Here is a 21,855-nt window from a genome sequence, read left to right as displayed (position 1 = left end):
TTTTTTTAAATGCATGTTTATCCCACATGTGATTATTGAAGGAAAGTTATACCTTTAAGAAATGCTTAATTTTTTTTCACATGTTTTAATAGGTTCGAATTGAACAAGTAATAGTTGCTGAACCTGGGGCAGTTTTGTTATATAAAATTTCTAACCTCCTCAAATTTTACCATCATACAATCAGGTAAGTGGAATGGTTAAATGTGCTTTATTAAATCCTATGTGATACATCATTTCAGTTAGAACACAGTATAAGGATTTTTGTTTTTTTCATTTTGTTTTGTTTTGTACCATTTGTACAACTACATATAACTAGCAGAACCTCCACACCATATGAATCATTACATATATATTATTTGTGCTGTATTTTGAGGTCTGTCATTTCCTTTTTTTCCCTAAACATAACTGTACACACCCTCACACACATGCACATGCACACATACAACTTATAACAGTGTGAGATTATAGGGTGAGTATATTTTTAATCTTCTTGCATCAGTAAAAGAGATATGTGGCACCTAACGTAACTATACATTATACTCAGAATAGGGCACAATAAGTGAAGTGTCCTATCCTCGATGTAAATAATGTAAATTCTTTATCATTTAGTTTCCTATTAGTGATAAAGCAGCACTATAGCTTTATTTGCTTAAATAAAAGGTACTTTATCTTCTTTAAATAAAAGTTCCTTTATCTGATTAGGAACCACTTGTTTTCTCTATAGTACGATCTTTGACTCTAAAGTGTGCATTTATTTTCACTTTGCAGTGATGGCATACACTTGAGCTTTATTATGCCACTATAAGACCTTGTTCCATGCGTAGTTGTGTTAAAACAATGTCTTGAATTTCAAGCTCTATTTTGGATAGTTTTCATATTAGTCCATTAAAAATGATTTAACAGTTACTTTTCATCCAGTATGCTAGAATCAAGAACAGAAGTTCAATTGTTAAAATCCAAGAGGGTTATAACTAATAGATCCAGGAGAGGTACAGGGATCAGTAGTTCAAGAAGCACCAAAAGACTATGGCAATGATGTTACCTACCTTCTAGTAGCTGAGATTAGCCACCCAAAACTTCACAGCTAAGAGATGGGTTTCACATTTTTAAACAAAACCAACAAGCCACAGGCTATAAAACTAATCAGAGATAGGATTTGGGTTAGTCCTGTAACATTTTAGATATAAATTTATTTATTTATTTATTTATTTATTTTTAAGATTTTTATTTATTTGCGAGAGAGAGAATGAGAGACAGAGAGCATGAGAGGGAGGAGGGTCAGAGGGAGAAGCAGACTCCCCGCCGAGCAGGGAGCCCGATGCGGGACTCGATCCCGGGACTCCAGGATCATGACCTGAGCCGAAGGCAGTCGCTTAACCAACTGAGCCACCCAGGCGCCCTAGATATAAATTTATTATCACCACTTGCTATGACTCAAAAGCAATAAATTAGTTTCAATTGTGATGTTATAGGCTTCCTAAAATAAGAGAATGATCCGTACTGAGGAAACACAAGAGCCACTGAAAGCAGCTAACACTGTAACTAATGCTGTACTAGGCAAAGGTAGTGGTAAATCATTTTTACATTATTTATGTAGTAATACCCATGATGGTACTGCATGAAATTTTTATTTGAAGATAATGATAACTCAGTTTCTAATGCAAATAATGCTAAGAAAAAATCATTTGGATTCTGAAGGTAATAGGTTCGTTAGACTCTGAGAATTATAATTTTTGTCTTTGAAGGTGATGATTTTGAAGATGACAGTTGGATCTTTTGATACATTTTTTTTGTGTACTTTTTTTACTTGTGTACTTTTTTTACTTACTTTTTTTACATTTAGTCAATTAAAAAACTGTTTACAAATGTTACTCTTCTAGATGCTAAAGAAATGGCAGTGAACAAAATAGCTTAAACTTACATTCTAATGGGGGAGAAAGACTAAGTATAAAATAATTTTAACTGATGATAAGGGCACTGAGGAGAAATAAAGCAGGAGAATGTAAATAAAGCATAGAGAGTGACCACATATGAGCAGGTGTATGTGCATGTGGCTGTTTTAAAGGCCTTTTGGTGGAGGTGATGTTTGAATACAGACCTAAAGAGCGTGAAGGAGTTGGGCATGTAAAGATCTCAGAGAAGAGTGTGCTAGGCAGGGCACACTCTGGCCCTGAGGCCAGAAAAAGCTTCCATTTTAAAGAACCAGAAGGAAGGCCAGTAGTTGGAGTAGAGTGAATGGAAGGAGTAGGGAGGGATGAAATCAGAGAGGTAGGCAGAGGCCAGATCATGTAGGACTTCGTAGGCTCTAGTGAGGATTTAGATTTTATACTGAGTGGGTTGAAGATGTGTGTGTGTGTTGTGTGTGTGTGGGGGGGTGTGTTTCAGTGACTTGAGCTGATTTATGATACAAGGTGACTCTGGGCACTGTGTCGATAACGTAGTGTAGTGGGGTAAAGGGGAAGAGGGACAGTATTTAGGAAGCTGTTTGTATTCTGAGCAGAGACAGTGATGAATCAGAGTAGGGTGATAGTCTTGGAGGGAGTGAAAAGTAATTATTTCCAGAGACAAGAGGATATATATGGACTAGAGAGGGTGAGATATGAGGAGTCAGGGATGAATTCTTGGCTTTTGGTTTGAACAGTTAGATTAGTGGTATAGTCATTTGCTGAGAGGGAGGGTTCTAGAGAGGACAGTTTGATGGGAGCGGGTGGGTAATGAAGAGTCCAGCCCACTTTTGACTGTCGGATTCAGCATCCCTATGAACATTCAGTGGGAGATGTTGAGTGAGCAGACAACAGAGAAATCAGGGCTAAACCTATAAATCTGACAGTTTGTAGTGTATAGATGGTATTTGAAACACTAAGACTAGGTAAAATAACTTACGTGAGTGTAGATAAACAAGAGGCCTAGGACTGAGTCCTGGGGAATCCTAATATTAAGAGGTTAGGAAAAAAAGAAACCCACAAAGAAAATTGGAAAAGAATAGCCAGTGATGTTGGGGAAAAGTGGGTGACACAATTTTCAAAAATATTTTTCATCCTATACACTAAAACTCCCAAAGGATGGATTCCATCAAAAGGCCGTAGTAAACCAAGGAAAGGAAGATGTAGAATCCATAAAAACAGGGAATCCAGCATACTTTGATTACATTTCCTTTCCTGTAAAACTTTTTCTCTCTATAGTTAATAATCACTTTGTTTTTGCACTTGCTTCCTTTCCTATGTCCTTATCACTATTTCAGACCCAAACTCTTAAGTAGACTCTACATTTTCTCACCATATAGTCAAGCACATCAACCAGTCCTTCCTAACTTCTCTCTCCTCTCCTCTTCCCACATCCATCTTGGACACGCCATTTTCTTTCTCCAGTCTGAATTGGTTGCTCTTTAGACCTACTACAAGGCTGTGACACAGGGTTTTGTCTTCTTTATCAGCCTGCTCATTCCCTTATGTTGAAATCCCTGATGCCTTGGACAGCTCTGAATAGTATTTACATGCTTGTAATAATGTAAACATTGAGTATTTATTCACCAAACCCTATGATATAACTGTATTAGGGAACCTGGGAAAGATGAAGTTTGGGTATGTTGTGGTGGGGGATGAGCATTATGTAAGAGATGTAACTTTTCTATATAATATCTAAAATTGAAAAATATGGGAGGATAAGGATGTTGGGTAGAAATATGGCGTGAAATACAAAAAGCATTTACAAGTATCTAGCCCAGTTACTGGTACCTAGTGAGTAGTTAGTAAACACTGGTAAATTCTAGATCTGAGTAACTGCAAAATATGGCTGATAACTCCATTTTTTTTTTAAATGCATGTAAACATATCTTGGTATCTCTCCACAAAGTTTTCATTAAAATACCAGTTTCTGTGGCACCTAGGTGACTCAGTTAAGTGTCCAACTCTTGGTTTCAGCTCAGGTCATGATGTCAGGGTCATGAGATGGAGCCCTGTGTTGGGCTCCGCCGCGCTCAGCAGGGATTCTGCTTGAGATTCTCTCCCTCTCCCTCTGCCCCTCTTACTGCTTTTACTCCCACTTCCCCCAAAAATAAATTTAAAAAAAATCTTTAAAAAAAACAAAAAATAAAAATAAATAAAATATCAGTTTCTGTTTGTGTACATTCAGTGTTTTCCCCCCGTTGCTTAGGATAGTATACTTTTATTCAGAGGCATACTTACTTTTATTGCATGTATAGGCATGTGTGAGAATTTCTTTCAATTTATTTTGGTGTTTAGCTTATAATATTTTTAACCAAAATACTTTTTTTTTTTTAATGTAGGTATTATGGCTGCCTGTTTAGGAATTTGCTTTTACTTTGCTGTTTGCTTTATATGTATATTTTTAACTGTTAATTTGTTTTGTGTGCATTAAATATATAAGAATTCATTCCAATTTGTTTCAGTTTCAGAATGTATTGAAATATGTAGTATTAGTATTTGCTTTTATAATATATTATATGCAACATACCAGTTTTCTCTAAATTTGCTGTTTTGTTTTTTTTTTTTGCTTACTATCTGCTGGTATTTATCAATGCCATTATATTTATTTTGAGCAATCTTTCACATCAACAAAAAACTTTTTCACGTAACATCACATTTTTAAATGACTTTCAATACATGAATTTGGAATATAAAATTGGGAATTGTTTTATATACATTCTTGTCTTACATTCTGGCAAAAATGAGAAACTCCTTGGATAGGTCTAAGAAATATCATAGCAAATTAAGGAGTACCGAATGTGCTAATAATTAAATATTTTAAAATACTACCAGATTTTTCATAATTAGTCTAAATACACTGCTATTTAGGCAGTTGTATAAAAATTGAGAAACTTTATAATTTAGATATGGTGTAAGAGTTTAATTGGAAGAATAACTCAGTGTTAATAAAATTTAAATATTTTATGAATAGAGCTTGATGGAATGGCCTCCTTAAAATTAAAATTAGTTCTTGGATAATCAAGAGATGCATTTACTATAATAGAGAAAAACAGAGAGATGGGTTGACATGAGTGTCTGTTTTTCTAAAAGAGATTGTACAACATTGAAACCATTTGTTCATCATCTAACTCTTAAAAAAAAAAAAAAACCTTGTCATTTTTATATGAAACTAGAGGGGTTGTTGTTAATTCACAGTTTATATTCTACATACACACTTTAAATCTAATGGGTTTTTTTGTTTTTTTGTTTGTTTTTGGTTTTGTTTTGTTTTGAGAAAGAGCGAGCTTGGGGTGTATGGCAGAAGGGGCAGAGGTAGAGAGAGAAAATCTTAAGCAGGCTCCATGCCCAGCACAGAGCCTGACATGGGGCTCAATTTCATGACCCTGAATCAGGACCTGAACTGAAATCAGGAGTCAGATGCTTAACTGACTGAGCTACTCAGGTGCCCCTAAATCTAGATCAGTCTTTTAAATGAATTATACGCAGTTAAAGAATTGATTGTTTTAGCTTCTGTTTTGCAACCTGAAATATTCTTTGCTTTTAGTGGCATTGTTGGAAATAGTGCAACTACATTATTGACTACCATTGAAGAAATGCATTTGCTAAGCAAAAAAATATTCTTCAATTGCTTGAGTCTTCATGCAAGTAAATTAATGGACAAGGTATGTTTGAAAAATTCGATTCGTAAACTATGTGAGTGTGAATCTTTCACATTTAAAAATATTGTTTTACAGTTTTTACATTGGTGACGATTTTTTCCCATTCTGTACAATGTTCTCTTGAGTTCTTCCTCTGAACGACAAAATATATTTTGAGATGGGTTTACTGGATCTAGGTTTATAGGCTGGGTTCCTGGAACAGTATAACATTGAGTCATAATTGGAGATAGAATCTCAAGCCTTAGTTTCACTACCAGTTTTCTATAGAAAATTTGCTTTAATTTGTAATTAAAGCAAACTTACTATATTTAGGTCAGGGCTAAGATGACATACAGATTGGAAAACTGGAACTCTTACTAAATGTTTTTTTCTAAACAGCTTGCTTTATGTATTTACTCTCTGGTGGTCCAGTTTTATCCTTAAGAAATTTATGCTCCTTTGAGTAATATACTACAATTAATTATGAAAATAAGATAACAAAAAACTTCCCACAAAAAACAAACAACCACAACAAAAATCTGAAATAGTCCTGAGAGCTAATATTTTTCACTTGAGCAGTGTGTTGTGGCAAGACCTTAATGAATGGGTTTACAGTAAGCAAATCCTTCTTTATTTTTTTTTAAAGATTTTATTTATTTATTTGAGAAAGAGAGAAAGAAGCAGGAACGGGGGAGCAGAGGGAGAGGGAGAAGCAGGCTCCCCGCTGAGCAGGTAGCCCAATGTGGGCTCAATCCCAGGACCTTGTGATCATGACCTGAGCCGAAGGCAGATGCTTAACGACTGAGCCACCCAGGCGCCCCATCCTTCTTTATTTTTGTTTCATTAAGGACTCAAGGTCTTTTAAGGATGCATCACAATCACTGTACTGGGTTTTTGTTTTTGTTTTTCTTTTAATTATACCACTCAATCTAATAGCCTGGCTGTATTAGGCACAGATTTGTAATATAGTATAGAATAGTGAGTAGCATTCCAATCCAGAGTTTCCTGGTCCATTTTTATATCCTAAGCTCAGAGAAGCCTTAATAGGAATCTACTTTCTGACCCCCATGCACAATTCAAATTCTTTTGGAAAAGCAATATGAATTTATAGACCTGGACCTATTTAAATTTTTTCCTGTTACATGTATTTTTGTTTACACTGCGAGTTTACTAACAGTCAGTGCTGGTTTTGTATGTGTTTATGTGAGTTCTTATTTAAACAAAAATTTGAAAAATCATTCATGCGTACTTTGAACGTGAATAAACATGTGCTTGCTGATGAGATTATAGTGGCAAACAAGGTTGGTTAGCCTCACATTGCTTCCCTTTTAGTGGAGAATAGTTAAATTAATCAATGATTGCTATGGAATCACATATTTTATGAAAGATATGTGGCCAACGTGCTGTGCCAGCACAAAAGGAGGAGCTTTCCAGAGAGGGAGAAAGAAGAGTTGAACTTGAAAGGACGTGGGATTTAAATAGGTAGAAAAGGGGGTGGACAGAGGTCATCCTAAGTAGAGGAAACAAAAAGAATATGCAAGAACATAAGCTGTGAGTCACCGGTAAACAAATTTTTCATTTATTAAAAAAATCACTTGGAAAGTGGTATAGCATGTAGGTAGGAGAGAGACCAGGTTGCAGACAGAAAGATTAGGGGACTATCAAGGTAGTTTTTATGAAAATACATGATCAAAAGTAGAGATTCTAGGAACAGCCATGAAGGAACACATTCTTAAGGGGTAAAGGTAAACCTTAAAAATTTGGTAACTGATTGAATATGGGTACATGAGAGGCAGGAACCTAAAATAATTTCTATGTTACCAACCTGGGAATATCAATAGTAATCACAAGTATACAGAATATAGGAAGAGGGTAAAATTTACAGGATAAAGATGGTATGGCCCACGTTAGGTAGGATACCTTGAAATATCCCATTGTTACTTGTCTAATCTAGTTGGGAGCTGTACATTTGGGTTTAGAGAGTTTTGCATGTAAAAGATAGTTGAATCCATGGATTTGGATGAGGTCACTAGAAGTCCATGTTTAATAAGAGTAGAGTTCACAGGACACACAGTTTTGGGAAACCCTAACATTTAAGAGAAGAAAGAAGCCCACCCATGGTAGGATGCTGAGGGAGGATGACATGAGAGGCAGGAGAAAAGTGAGGAAGTTTTATCAGAAAAGCCAAAAGAATGGAATTTCAAGAAGGAGGACATTGTTAATGACAGGTATTGTATAAAGAGTTCTAGTAAAACAAGGACAGCAGATTTGTTATCCTGGACAACATATAGATGATCCATGACTTACTGAGAACAATTTTAGCTGTGTGGTGAGGACAGGAGCAAGAGTGCAGTATGTGGAAAAGCATATGGATGTGCATATTACCCAAAGCTTCACCAGTCAGATAATATATGGACTAAAGACTGAAAATATAATATAGTAGGCATTCATATTATGAAATTTGAAAGAGAACAAAACACTATGGTAAAAGGAAAGATGGACTTAAATTTTTATGATCAATTAGAAGACAGGAAAAAATTGATTTTTTGAGAAGATCAACAAAATTGACAACCTTCTAGCAATGCTTTAACCAAAGAAAATTAAAAATTAGAATATCAGAAATAACCAGAGATAATTAAAATTTATTAGGAAATACCATATTAAAATACAGCAATTTTATGCTGAAATAATCTGTAAATCTGAATAAAAAGACTGATTTTAAAACAATATATATTGACAAAAAGAATGAAAAAGAAGTGGAATACTTGAATACACCTTGCAAGGGAAGAAAAACTATTAAAGAACATGCTGCTAGGCCTAGTTCAGGTTATACAGATAGTTTTTTCCCCCCCCTCAAACAGATAATTCTCCAGAATGTAGGAGAATATAGAAAACTTCCCAGTTCATTTTAGGTGTTTTAATGCTGACATAAAAGCCTTTTAAAGACAGTTATCACAAATCAGTCACTTCAAGTTAAAAAAAAATAAAAATAGTTAAAATACCATCAGGTCAAATCTAGCATTTTATTAAAACCAAGTATGGGTTCTTCTCAGAAATACAAGAATGTTTAAGTGTTAGAAATACATTAAATGTTTCAGTGTTAAATAAGAAAATTTTATATTAAATTGTTGAGTGGGGAATCTTAGTAAATAACAAAGTAAAAATACTTCCTTAACCATATGAAGATAAAATTAATAGCCCACATCATAATTAACACAGAAGCACTACCAATATATTCTCTTTAAGTCAAGAAAGAACAAGACAAGAATGTTTGCCAATAACATTTTTAAATAATAGAAACACCAGATTAAAAAATGAGAGATACAAGTATTTCAAAGGAGGCGACATTATTTATGGATGCTATGATTGTCTACTCAGAAAGCCAAGAGAATTAATTGAGAAGTTGTAAAACTTAGTAAATGGATTTAGAAAGTTATTTGATGACATGGTCAATATACAAAAATAAATTTTCAGGGAGGGTGACAAAGTTGAAAGCAGCAGTAATCTTATCTCCCCACCTAGACAAAAATTGCACTAGTAGAATCTGGCTAATGTCATTATTTTCTAACACTGGAGTCGAATGAAAGCTTGCAATGTTTAGGGGAAGGTTTGGACAGTAAATTGTGATCAATGTTGGTCAATTTCTACTTAGCAAACTAACAACTACCTGTCTTCCATGCCTGGTGCCATGCAGCAGGCAGCTGTGCACTTGTTCTTGGACCACCTTGCACACAGCTTTTTTTTTTTTTTAATTTTATTTTGTTATATTAATCACCATACATTACATCATTAGTTTTTGATGTAGTGTTCCATGACTCATTGTTTGCGTATAACACCCAGTGCTCCATTCAGTACATGCCCTCTTTAATACCCATCACAAGGCCAACCCATCCCCCCCACCACCTCCCCTCTAGAACCCTCAGTTTCTCAGAGTCCATAGTCTCTCATGGTTCGTCTCCCCCTCCAATTCTTCCCCCTTCCTTCTTCCCCTCCTGCTAGCTTCTTTTTTTCTAAACATCTAATGTATTACTTGTTTCAGAGGTACAGGTCTGTGATTCAACAGTCTTACACAATTCACAGCGCTCACCATAGCACATACCCTCTGCAATGTCTATCACCTAGCCACCCCATCCCTCCCAACCCCCCCACTCCAGCTACCCTCAGTTTGTTTCCTGAGATTAAGAATTTCTCATATCAGTGAGGTCATATGATACATGTCTTTCTCTGATTGACTTATTTCGCTCAGCATAATACCCTCCAATTCCATCCACGTCATTGCAAATGGCAAGATCTCATTCCTTTTGATGGCTGCATAATATTCCATTGTGTGTGTGTATGTGTGTGTGTGTCTCTCTCTATATATATACCACATCTTCTTTATCCATTCTTCTGTTGATAGACATCTTGGCTCTTTCCATAGTTCAGCTATTGTGGACATTGCTGCTATAAACATTGGGGTGCATGTACCCCTTCAGATCACTACATTTGTATCTTTGGGGTAAATACCCAGTAGTGCAATTGCCGGGTCGTTGGGTAGCTCTATTTTCAACTTTCTGAGGAACCTCCATACTGTTTTCCAGAGTGGCTGCACCAGCTTGCATTCCCACCAACACTGTAGGAGGGTTCCCCTTTCTCCGCATCCTCGCCAACATCTGTCATTTCCTAACTTGTTAATTTTAGCCATTCTGACTGGTGTGAGGTGGCATCTCATTGAGGTTTTGATTTGGATTTCCCTGATGCCGAGTGATGTTGAGCACTTTTTCATGTGTCTGTTGGCCATTTGGATGTCTTCTTTGGAAAAATGTCTGTTCATGTCTTCTGCCCATTTCTTGATTGGATTCTTTGTTCTTTGGGTGTTGAGTTTGATAAGTTCTTTATAGATTTTTGGATACTAGTCCTTTATCTGATATGTCATTTGCAAATATCTTCTCCCATTCTGTCGGTTGTCTTTTGGTTTTGTTGACTGTTTCCTTTGCTGTGCAAAAGCTTTTTATCTTGATGAAGTCCCAGTAGTTCATTTTTGCCCTTGCTTTCCTTGCCTTTGGCAGTATTTCTAGGAAGAAGTTGCTGCGGCTGAGGTCGAAGAGGTTGCTGCCTGTGTTCTCCTTTAGGATTTTGATGGACTCCTGTCTCACATTTAAGTCTGTCATCCATTTTGAGTCTATTTTTGTGTGTGGTGTAAGGAAATGGTCCAGTTTCATTCTTCTGCATGTGGCTGTCCAATTTTCCCAACACCATTTGTTGAAGAGACTTTTTTTCCAATGAAGATTCTTTCCTGCTTTGTCGAAGATTAGTTGACCATAGAGTTGAGGGTCCATTTCTGGGTTCTCTGTTCTGTTCCATTGATCTATGCATCTGTTTTTGTGCCAGTACCATACTGTCCTGATGATGACAGCTTTGTAATAGAGCTTGAAGTCCAGAATTGTGATGCCTCCAGCTTTGCTTTTCTTTTTCAACATTCCTCTGGCTATTCGGGGTCTTTTCTGGTTCCATACAAATTTTAGGATTATTTGTCCCATTTCTTTGAAAAAAGTTGATCTTATTTTGATAGGGATTGCATTAAATGTGTAGATTGCTCTAGGTAGCATTGACATCTTCACAGTATTTGTTCTTCCAATCCATTAGCATGGAACGCTTTTCCATTTCTTTGTGTCTTCCTCTATTTCTTTCATGATATTTTATGGGTTTTTGAGTACAGATTCTTTGCCTCTTTGGTTAGATTTATTCCTAGGTATCTTATGGTTTTGGGTGCAATTGTAAATGGGATCGATGCCTTAATTTCTCTTTCTTCTGTCTTGTTGTTGGTGTATAGAAATGCCACTGATTTCTGTGCATTGATTTTATATCCTGCCACTTTACTGAATTCCTGTATGAGTTCTAGCAGTTTTGGGGTGGAGTCTTCTGGGTTTTCCACATAAAGTATCATATCATCTGCAAACAGTGAGAGTTTGACTTCTTCTTTGCTGATTCGGATGCCTTTTATTTCTTTTTGTTGTCTGATTGCTGTGGCTAGGGCTTCTAGTACTACGTTGAATAGCAGTGGTGATAGTGGACATCCCTGTCATGTTCCTGACCTTAGGGGGAAAGCTGTCAGTTTTTCCCCATTGAGAATGATATTCAGTGTGGGTTTTTCATAGATGGCTTTTATGATATTGAGGTATGTACCCTCTGTCCCTACAGTCTGAAGAGTTTTAATCAAGAAAGGATGCTGTACTTTGTCAAATGCTTTTTCTGCATCTATTGAGAGGATCATATGGTTCTTGTTCTTTCTTTTATTAATGTATTGTACCACATTGATTGATTTGTGGATGTTGAACAAACCTTGAAGCCCAGGAATAAATCCCACTTGGTCGTGGTGAATAATCCTTTTAATATACTGTTGGTTCCTATTGGGTAGTATTTCGGTGAGAATTTTTGCATCCATGTTCATCAGGGGTATTGGTCTGTAATTCTCCTTTTTGATGGGGTCTTTGTGTGATTTGGGGATCAAGGTAATGCTGGCCTCATAAAATGAGTTTGGAAGTTTTCATTCCACTTCTATTTTTTGGAACAGTTTCAGAAGAATAGGTATTAATTCTTCTTGAAATGTTTGGTAGAATTCCCCTGGGAAGCCATCTGGCCCTGGGCTTTTGTTTGTTGGGAGATTTTTGATTACTGCTTCAATTTCCTCAGTGCTTATGGGTCTGTTCAGGTTTTCTACTTCTTCCTGGTTCAGTTTTGGTAGTTTATACATCTAGGAATGCATCCATTTCGTCCAGATTGTCTAATTTGCTGACATATAGCTGCTCATACTATGTTCTTATAATTGTTTGTATTGCTTTGGTGTTCGTTGTGATCTCTCCTCTTTCATTCATGATTTTATTTATTTGGGTCATTACTCTTTTCTTTTTGATAGGTCTGGCCAGGGGTTTATCAATCTTGTTAATTCTTTCAAAGAACCAGCTCCTAGTTTCGTTGATCTCTTCTACTGTTCTTTAGGTTTCTGTTTCATTGATTTCTGCTCTAATCTTTACTATTTCTCTTCTCCTGTTGGGTTTAGGCTTTATTTGCTGTTCTTTCTCTAGCTCCTCTAAGTGTAGGGTTAGGTTGTGTATTTGAGACCTTTCTTGTTTCTTGAGAAAGGCTTGTATTGCTATATACTTTCCTCTTAGGACTGCCTTTGCTGCATCCCAAAGATTTTGAATAGTTGTGTTTTCATTTTCATTGGTTTCCATGAATTTTTTAAATTCTTCTTTAATTTCCTGGTTGACCCATTCATTCTTTAGTAGGATGCTCTTTAGCCTCCATGTATTTGAGTTCTTTCTGACTTTCCTCTTGTGATTGAGTTGTAGTTTCAAATCGCTGTGGTCCAAAAATATGCAGGGAATGATCCCAGTCTTTTGGTACTGGTTGAGACCTGATTTGTGACCTAGGATGTGATCTCTTCTGGAGAATGTTCCATGGGCACTAGAGAAGACTTGCACACAGCTTGTTGAGCCAGGGTTGGCAAAAAGGAGACTGTCCTCCAAACCTCAGGGGGATCTGTGCTCTGATCACACAGGTGCAAAGAGGAGGGCCATTGTTTTTACACTTCCCCCATGTAGCAAACACCTCCTCAGGCTAGAGTGACTTCCTGGGAATTTCAATTTTCCCACCCCGTTAGTTTTTCTTTTTTTCCCCTTTTTGGGAGCCTAGACATTAAAGAGTAGGAATTCAAAAGCAACTCCATACACAAGGATGATTAGAAAGTAACCACACATGTCCAGGGAATGGAGCAGCTCAGAAGAGAACTGAGAAGACCTTAAGGTTACATCTCAAGCTGATCCTTGGTACAGTGATAACAGTTTTAAAAAACCAAAAACATTAACAGAAAATGGTAAACCATGTGGAATGGGGAGGATCTGTTTTTCAGAGTGAGCAAATTTTAACATTGAAATGTTCAGTTTTCAACAAAAAAATTACAAGGTATACAAAGAAAGAGGAAAGTAAGCCAATTCAGAGGAAAAAATATAAACAAACTGTTTCTGAAAAATAGAAGATCTATTGGTAGATCTACTAGATCTACTAGACAAAGGCTTTAAAACAACTATGTTAAAGATGCTCAAAGAATTAAAGGAAGATGTGGACAAAATCAAGAGTACGATGTATGGACAAAATGAAAATATTAATAAAGAGTTGGAAAACCTAAAAAGATACCACAAAGAAATTCTGGAGTTGAAAAGTACATTAACAGAAATGAAAATTTCACTATAAGGATTCAAAGGAGATTTTAGCAGGCAGAAGACAGAATCAATAAACTTGAAAACAGGACTTTGGAAATTACCGAATCCAAGGAATAAATGAAAAAAAGATAGGAAAAGTGAACAAAGCCTAAGGGACCTGTGGAATACCATCAAGCAGACCAATTTATGCATTGTGGGAGTCATAGAAGAAGGCTGACTGGGGGTGGAGAATATTTGATGAAATGGCTGAAAAATTCCCAAATTTGATGGTAAATATGTATGTAAACATACCCAAAAAGGTCAACAAACTACAGGAAGATGAACTCAGAGACCCATATCAAGACCCATTGTAATTATATTACATTATAATTTGAAAATTGAAAATTTCTCTTGAAAAATACCAAGAGAAAAGCACTTGTCACGTAAAATTATCAGCAGATTATCTTCAAAAATTTTGGAGGCCAAAAAGCAGTGGCAGATATATTAAAAGTGCTCAAAGGAGGAAAAAAAGTCAACTAATAGTTCTTTATCTGACAAAACTCTTCCAAAAGTGAGGGTATTCTCTCACAGAAGTGAGACATTCCCAAATAAACTAAAGCTGAGGGAATTAATTACCAGTACACCTGCCCTGCAAAGAAATGCTCAAGGGAGCCCTGTAGAGTGAAATGAAAGGACAAGAGACAGTAACTTCAAGCTTTATGAAGAAATAAAGATCTCAATAAAGGGAAATACATAAGCAATTAAAAGCTAATACTGGGGTACCTGGTGGCTCAGTTGGTTAAGCATCTGACTTCAGCTCAGGTCATGATTTCAGGGTGCTGGGATGAAGCTGTACATCGGGCTCCCTGCTCAGTGGGGAGTCTGCTTCTCCCTCTCCCTTTGTCCCTCCCCCTGCTTGTGCTCTCTCTCTCTCTCAATAAATAAAATCTTAAAAAAAAGCTAGTATTGTAACAAAGGTTTGAACTCTACTTTTTGTTTTTTCTATGATTTAAGAGACTAAACCTTTTTTAAAAATTATTTACTCTAAAAGCTAGTATTGTTGTAACTTTGGTGTGTAATTCCATATTTTTTCTACATAATTTAAGAGGCTAATCATTTAAAATGATTATTAATTTATATTTTGTGACATCAACTGACAGAGTGGAGATGGAGCTGTAAAGAAGCAGAGTTTTTTGTATGTTATTGAAGTTAGTTGGTATAAATTCAAGTTAGAGTGTTAAGTAATTTTCAGACCTTAAATATAATCCCCATGGTAACTACAAGGAAAATAGCTAAATATACACAGAAAGAAATGAGAAAAAAAATTTAAATGTTTATTCATTGCAAAAACCAACTTAAAAGAGGATAGTAATGCAGGAAATGAGAGACAAAAGAAGACTATAAGGTATATAGAAAATAATAACAAAACAATGGGAGTAAGTTTCTTATCAATATTTACTTTAAATGTAAATGGATTAAACTCTCCAGTCAAAGGATAGAAATTGGCAGAATGGATAAAACCACAAGATGCAATTGTTTGCAGTCTACATGAGACTTACTTTAGATACAAGACACCTAATGAAAGTGAAAGGAAGGAAAAAGTCCATGCAAATACTAACCAAAAGAGAGCAAATGTGGCTATAATAATATCAGCCCAAACTGACAGAATTGAAGGAAGAAATAGATCTACATTAATAATTGGAGACTTCAGTAGCCTATTTGCATTAATGGATAGAACAGCCAAACAGAAGGTAACACAGTAAACCAACCAGATCTAACAGCATGTACAGAACATTCTACCCAACAAAAATAACAGTATACACATTCTTCTGAAGTATACTGCCTCATTTTCCAGGGTAGACCATACATTAGGCCACAAATTAATCTCAGTAGATTTTAAAAGATAGATATGATACAAATTATTTTCTCTGACCACAACAAAATAAAGTTACAAATTAGTAACAAAAGGAAAACTCGGAATTTGGGCACCTGGGTGGCTCAGTTGGTTAAGTGTATGCCTTCTGCTCAGGACATGATCCCAGGGTCCTGGGATCGAGCCCCCTGTCAGGCTCCCTGTTCCTTGGGGAGCCTGCTTCTCCCTCTCCCTCTGCCTGCCGATCACGCCTGCTTGTGCACTCTCTCTCTGTCAGATAAAATCTTTTTTTTTTTAAAGGAAAACTCGGAATTTTATCACAAATTTGTAGAAATTTAACAACCAATGGATCAAATAAGAAATCACAAGGGAATTAGAAAGCACTTAGAGACAAATGAAAATGAAAACACAACATGACAAAACTTACTGGATGCAGTGTAAGTGGTATCAAGGGGAAACTTTATAGCTATAAACAGTTACATTAAAAAACAAGAAAAATATCCGATCCACAACTAACTTTACAACTTAAAGAATGAGAAAAGAATACACTAAACCCAATCTAACAGAAAGGAAATAGTAAAGATTAGAGCAGTGATAAGTGGAGATTAGAAAAACGATAGAGAAAATCAGTCAAACCACAATATAGTTCTTTGAAAATGTCAACAAAATTAACAAACCTTTAGTTAGATGGACTAAGAGAAAAAGAAGACTCTAGAAGACATATAAATGGCCAATAAAGTTTCAAGGAAAGATGTTCAAACATCACTAATCATTTGGGAAATAGAAATCAAAACTACAATAAGACCCATTAGGATGGGTCTAATGGGTTCACACCCATTAGGAGGCTACTATCAAAAAAAAAAACCCAGAAAGTAGCAGTGTTGGCAAGATTGGAGAAATTGGGACCCTTGTGCACTGTTGGTAGATATGTTAAATAGTGCAGTGCTATGGAAACCAATATGGTAGTTTCTCAAAAAATTTAAAATAGAATTACCATTATGATACAGCGGTTCCACTTCTGGGAGTCCAAAAGGATTGAAAACAGGGTCTCAAAAAGATATTTGTGTAGTTATATATGTTCATTGCAGCATTATTCATAATAGCTAAAATGTGGAATCAGCCAATGTCTGTCAATGGATGAACAGATAAGCAATATGTATATATAGCAGAATACTATTCAGCCTTGAAAAGGAAGGGAAATCTGACATTATTACAATATGGATGAAACTTGAGGTTAGTATGCTAAAGAAATAAGACAGATAAATGCTGTATGATTCCACCTATATGAGAGTCTACAGTGGGCAAAATTAGAGACGGGAAGTAAAATGGTAGCTGACAGGGATTGGGAAGGCGGGGGGATAGGGAGTTACTGTTTAATGGGTATAGAGTTTCAGTTTACAAGATGAAAAGAGTTGTGGATATGGATAAGGGTTGTGCAGTGTTAAGAATATGTTTAGTACCACTGATCTGTACACTTAAGAGTGGTTAAGGTGGAAGGGTGAGGTCACTAAGACGGTGATATAGATCATTCCTGGCTTTGCTCCCTTTCACAAGAACTCTTCATGGGCAAAGCACCACTGAGAGAATCCTAGAACTCTGGAGTGAAACTGAAGCACCACCCTGCACCACAGAGATCAAGACATACAAGAATAAGAGAAGTAGCTACATGCTAACTATATATTCCCTACAATCCAGCTCAGAGTAGCACCATACAAACAGCCCCCCCACCAAGCCTGTGGTTCCTGCAGTGGGAAAGAGAGTCTGGGTGGACATCTAGCCTCCCCAGTGTTGCTTCATGGGAGCTCCTATGCTATTCTTACCCCATGGGGATTACAGGGGAATTTTGAGGTGTCAACCACTGGGATTCTGACTGACGGAGCAGTGGAGTGGGGGTTGAAACAAGCACTCAGATCTTGGCAGACGAAGTTCATACCTGTAGAGCCCAAGTAGTAGTCCCAACCAGTGGTTTTGCCCATCTGTAGAACCAACTCAGAGGTGCACTCTGACCAGTGACCTCATCAGGGTTTAGGTCTGCCTGATTTGGATCCTGAATTGAAGAGTTTTGATGGCATTAGATCTTGGTTTGCCACACCTATGAAAGGGAGCTGAGTCGTAGTCATTTCTGTTCCAAAGCATGACTGTTGGTCCCATCGACTGGAAGGGCTGGCAGGAACACTTGATAGTGCATAACCTAGCAACACTCAAGCCTAGAAATGGATAAGCAGAGCTGCTTGCTTCTGGCATGGACCATTCACCTGCTATATCCATGTAGGGGAATTAATCCATAGCTTCACCTGAGGCTGTTGGTAGCTCTCAACTGAGAAGCCTGTTTGGGAAAATTGGGAGTTCCTCCCTACCTTCTCCCTAGGCAGAGAGCTGAGTCACAGCCTCACCTGCTGTGAAGCCTGGCTCCTAGCACCATCTGGCAAAAACAACTAAAAGCTTGTGCTCTCTCTCTCTCTGTCAAATAAATAATAAAATCTTAAAAAGAAAAAAAGAAATAGAAAATCTGAATAGACCAATTATGAGTAAGGAAATTGAGTCAGTAATCAAAAATCTTTCAACAAAGAAAAACCCAAGACTAGATGGTTTCACTGGTATATTTTACCATTTAAAGAATTCACACCAGTCCTTCTCAAACTCTTCTAAAAAATTGAAGAGGAGGGAATGCTCCCAAAGTCCCTTTGTGATACCAGCTGTACTCTGATACCAAAGCCAGAAAATAACACTAATAGAAATGAAAACTACAGTCCAATAACCCTGATGAATATAGGTGAAAAAATTCTCAATAAAATACTAGCAAATTGAATTCAGCAGCACATTAAAAGGATCATTCACCATGATCAAGTAGCATTTATCCCTGGGATGCAAGGATGGTTCAACATACCCAAATCTATCTAATACATCACAAATAGAATGAAAGAAAAGAAACATGATCATCTCAATAGATGCAGAAAGAACGTTTGACAAAAACATATTTGTGACTTTTTTTAAAAAAAGCCCTTGAATTAAGTATGGAAGTTATGTATGTCAACAATAAAGTCCATAAATTATGAGCCCACAGCTAACACCATACTCAACAGATAAAGGTTGAAAGCTTTTCCTCTAAAATCAGGAAGAAGACAGGGCTGTCCACCCTTACCGCATCTATGCAGTATAGTACTGGAAGTCTTAGCCAGAGCACGGAGGCAGGAAAAAATAAATAAAAGGTATCAGAATTGGAAAGGAAGGGGGGTATCTGGCTGGCTCAGTCAGTGGAGTGTGCGACTCTTGATCTTGGGGCTGTAAGTTTGAGCCCCACGTTAGGTATAGACATTACTTTAAAAAAAAAGAATTGGAAAAGGAAAAAGTAAAATTTGTCTATTTGCAGAAGACATGATTTTATGTATAGAAAAGACTAAAATAAAAACATTTAATCAACAAATTCAGTAAAATTTCAGGATACAAAATCAACAGATAAAAATCAATAGTTTCTGGGGTGCCTAGGTGGCTCAGTCAGTTAAGCATCCAACTTTCGGTTTGGCTCAGGTCATGATCTTAGGGTCATGAGATTGAGCCCCAGGTTGGGCTCTGGGCTCTGTGCTCAAGCGTGAAGTCTGCTTGGAATTCTTCCCCTCTGCCCCTCTCCCTGCTCGAGCTTGCTCTCTATCTCTCTCTAATAAATAAATAAATAAAATCTTTAAAAAATCAGTCGTGTTTCTGTACACAATGAATTATCTGCAAAAACAATAAACAATCCCATTACAATAGCATCAAAAACAATGAAATTCTTGGGAATAAATTTAACCAAGAAGGGAAAAGATCTCTACTCTGAAAACTGTTACGACATCGGTGAAAGAAATTGAAGAAGACAGAAATAAATACAAAGATATTCTGTGTTCATGAACTGAAAGAATTAATATTGTTAAAAATGTAAATACTACCAAAAGCCATCTATGGACTCAACACAATCTCTAACAAGAGTCCAAAGGCACTTTTTACTGAAGTTAAAAAAAAAATCCTAAAATTTATATGGAGCCACAGAAGACCCCCCAAAAGCCAAAGTAATGCTGAGAAAGAACAAAGCAGGAGGCTTCATACCTACTGATTTCAAGCTAAACTATGAAGTTATAATAATTAAAGCAGTATATAATACTGGCATGAAACCAGAGAAATGAAACAATGAAACAGAATCTAGATCCCAGAAATAAACCCATGTATATACATTCCATTAATTTTTGACAAGGGAGCCAATAATACTCAATTGAGAAAAGAGAGTATCTTAAATGGTTCTGGGAAAATTAGATACTCATGTTTAAAAGAATGAAACTTGACCTCAGTCTTATGCCACTCACAAAAATTTAACTCAAAGTGAAATTTAAAGACTTAAATGTGAAACCTGAAACCATGAAACTTTTAGAAGAAGATACAGGAAAAAAGTTCCTTGGGACGTCTGGGTGGTTCAGTCGGTTAAGCAGCTGCCTTCACCTCAGGTCATGATCCCAGGGTCCTGGGATTGAGACCCGCATTGGGCTCCTTGCTCTGTGGGGAGCCTGCTTCTCCCTCTGCCTACCGCTCCCCCTGTTTGTGCTCTCTCCCTCTCTGATAAATAAATAAAATCTTAAAAAAAAAATGTTCCTTGATGTGGGCCTCAGCAATGACTTTTTTGGATATGACACCTAAAGCACAAGCAATAAAATCAAAACTAAACAAGTGGGATTACATCAAACTAAAAAGTTCTGCACAGCAAAAGAAACCATCAACAAAGTGAAAAGACAACTTACCAAATGGGAAAAAATATTTATAAACCATATACCTAATAATGGGTTATTATTCAAAATGTATAAAAAAAACCTCATACAACTCAATAGAAAAAAGCCATCAATTTAATTAGCAAATGGTCAAAGAACATGAATATGTATTTTTCCAAAGAAGATATATGAAGGGCCAGTGGGTATATGAAAAGATGCTCAACATCATTAATCATGGGGAAATGCAACCCAAAACCACAATGAGATACCACCACCTTAGACCTGTCAGAATGGCCACCATCAAAAAGACAAGAAATAACGAATGCTTCTGTTCTTGTTGGTGGGATCATAAATTGGTATAGCTGCTATGGTTGTTGGTGGGATCATAAATTGGTACAGCTGCTATGGAAAACAGTATGGAGGATTCACAAAAAATTAAAAATAGAACTACCATATGTTCCAGCAATTCCACTTCTGGGAATATATCCAAAGGAAATGAAAACACTAACCCAAAAAATCACCCCCTTCATAGCAGCGTTATTTACAATAGCCAAGACATGGAAACAACTTAAGCGTTCATCAACAGATATATAAGTGGTACACACACACACACACACACACACACACACAATGTAATATTATTAAGCCATAAGAAAGTAAGGAAATCTGCCATTTGTGACAGCATGGATGGACCTTGAGGGCATTATGCAGAGTGATGTCAAACAGGGAAAGACAAACACTGTATGATCTTAAATGTGAAATCCAAAAAACAAAACAAAAACCAAACTCAGAAAAAGAGGTCTGACTTGTGGTTATAGAGGCAGGGATTGCAGGGAGGGGGAATTGGAGAAAGATGGTCAAATGGTACAAACTTGCAGCTATAAGATAAATAAGTATTAGGGATATAATGTGCAACATGTTGACTGTAGTTACCATTGCTGTATGATGTTGTTAAAAGAGTAAATCCTGTGAGTTCTCATTATGAGAATTTTTTTTCTAGTCTTTTTATTGAATCTAAATGATATGGTAGATGTTAACTAAATTTATTATAATCATTTCACAAAATATATAAGTCAGATCTTAGTGCTGTACACATTAAAATGAATAATCATCATATATGTTAATTATATATTTCAGTAAAAGGGAAAAAAGTGTGTTATATTTCAGTTAACAAATGACTGACTGATCAGAATGATGCCTTTTACAAATCATAGCCAACATTTAGTGAGCACTTAATATTGGACACACAAACATATGGTTTCTTAACATATGGTTAAGATGGTTACATAGGTAAATAAAGAAGGAAAAAATAATTTTCCTGTATGACAGATCACATGGGACTTAATAAATACTGGTTACAAGAATGACTCCTACCCTTCATTTTCTGCTAGCCTATTATCTCTTGCACCCTTTTCATTTTACCATCCTTCCTTTGCAAAAACACCCTGAATTCAGCTTTTCAATTTCTCTTTTGTATACTCTGACTGC

The 21,855-nt window shown here is 36.4% G+C and overlaps 1 protein-coding gene across 1 annotated transcript in view; it reads left to right on the top strand.

Moving 5' to 3' along the window:
- COG6 (component of oligomeric golgi complex 6) overlaps nt 1-21,855 on the top strand; it is an 89,677-nt gene that overhangs the window by 34,424 nt on the left and 33,398 nt on the right. The window contains exons 12-13 of the mRNA XM_035003492.1: nt 93-184; nt 5,491-5,608. Of these exons, the coding sequence (XP_034859383.1) occupies nt 93-184; nt 5,491-5,608 (210 nt within the window). The remainder of the gene's footprint in view (nt 1-92; nt 185-5,490; nt 5,609-21,855) is intronic.

The sequence above is a fragment of the Mirounga leonina genome, unplaced genomic scaffold, assembly GCF_011800145.1.
Source record: "Mirounga leonina isolate KUSES-001 unplaced genomic scaffold, KU_Mleo_1.0 Mir_127, whole genome shotgun sequence".
Lineage (NCBI taxonomy): Eukaryota > Metazoa > Chordata > Mammalia > Carnivora > Phocidae > Mirounga > Mirounga leonina.
This window is presented reverse-complemented; position numbering and strand designations above follow the sequence as displayed.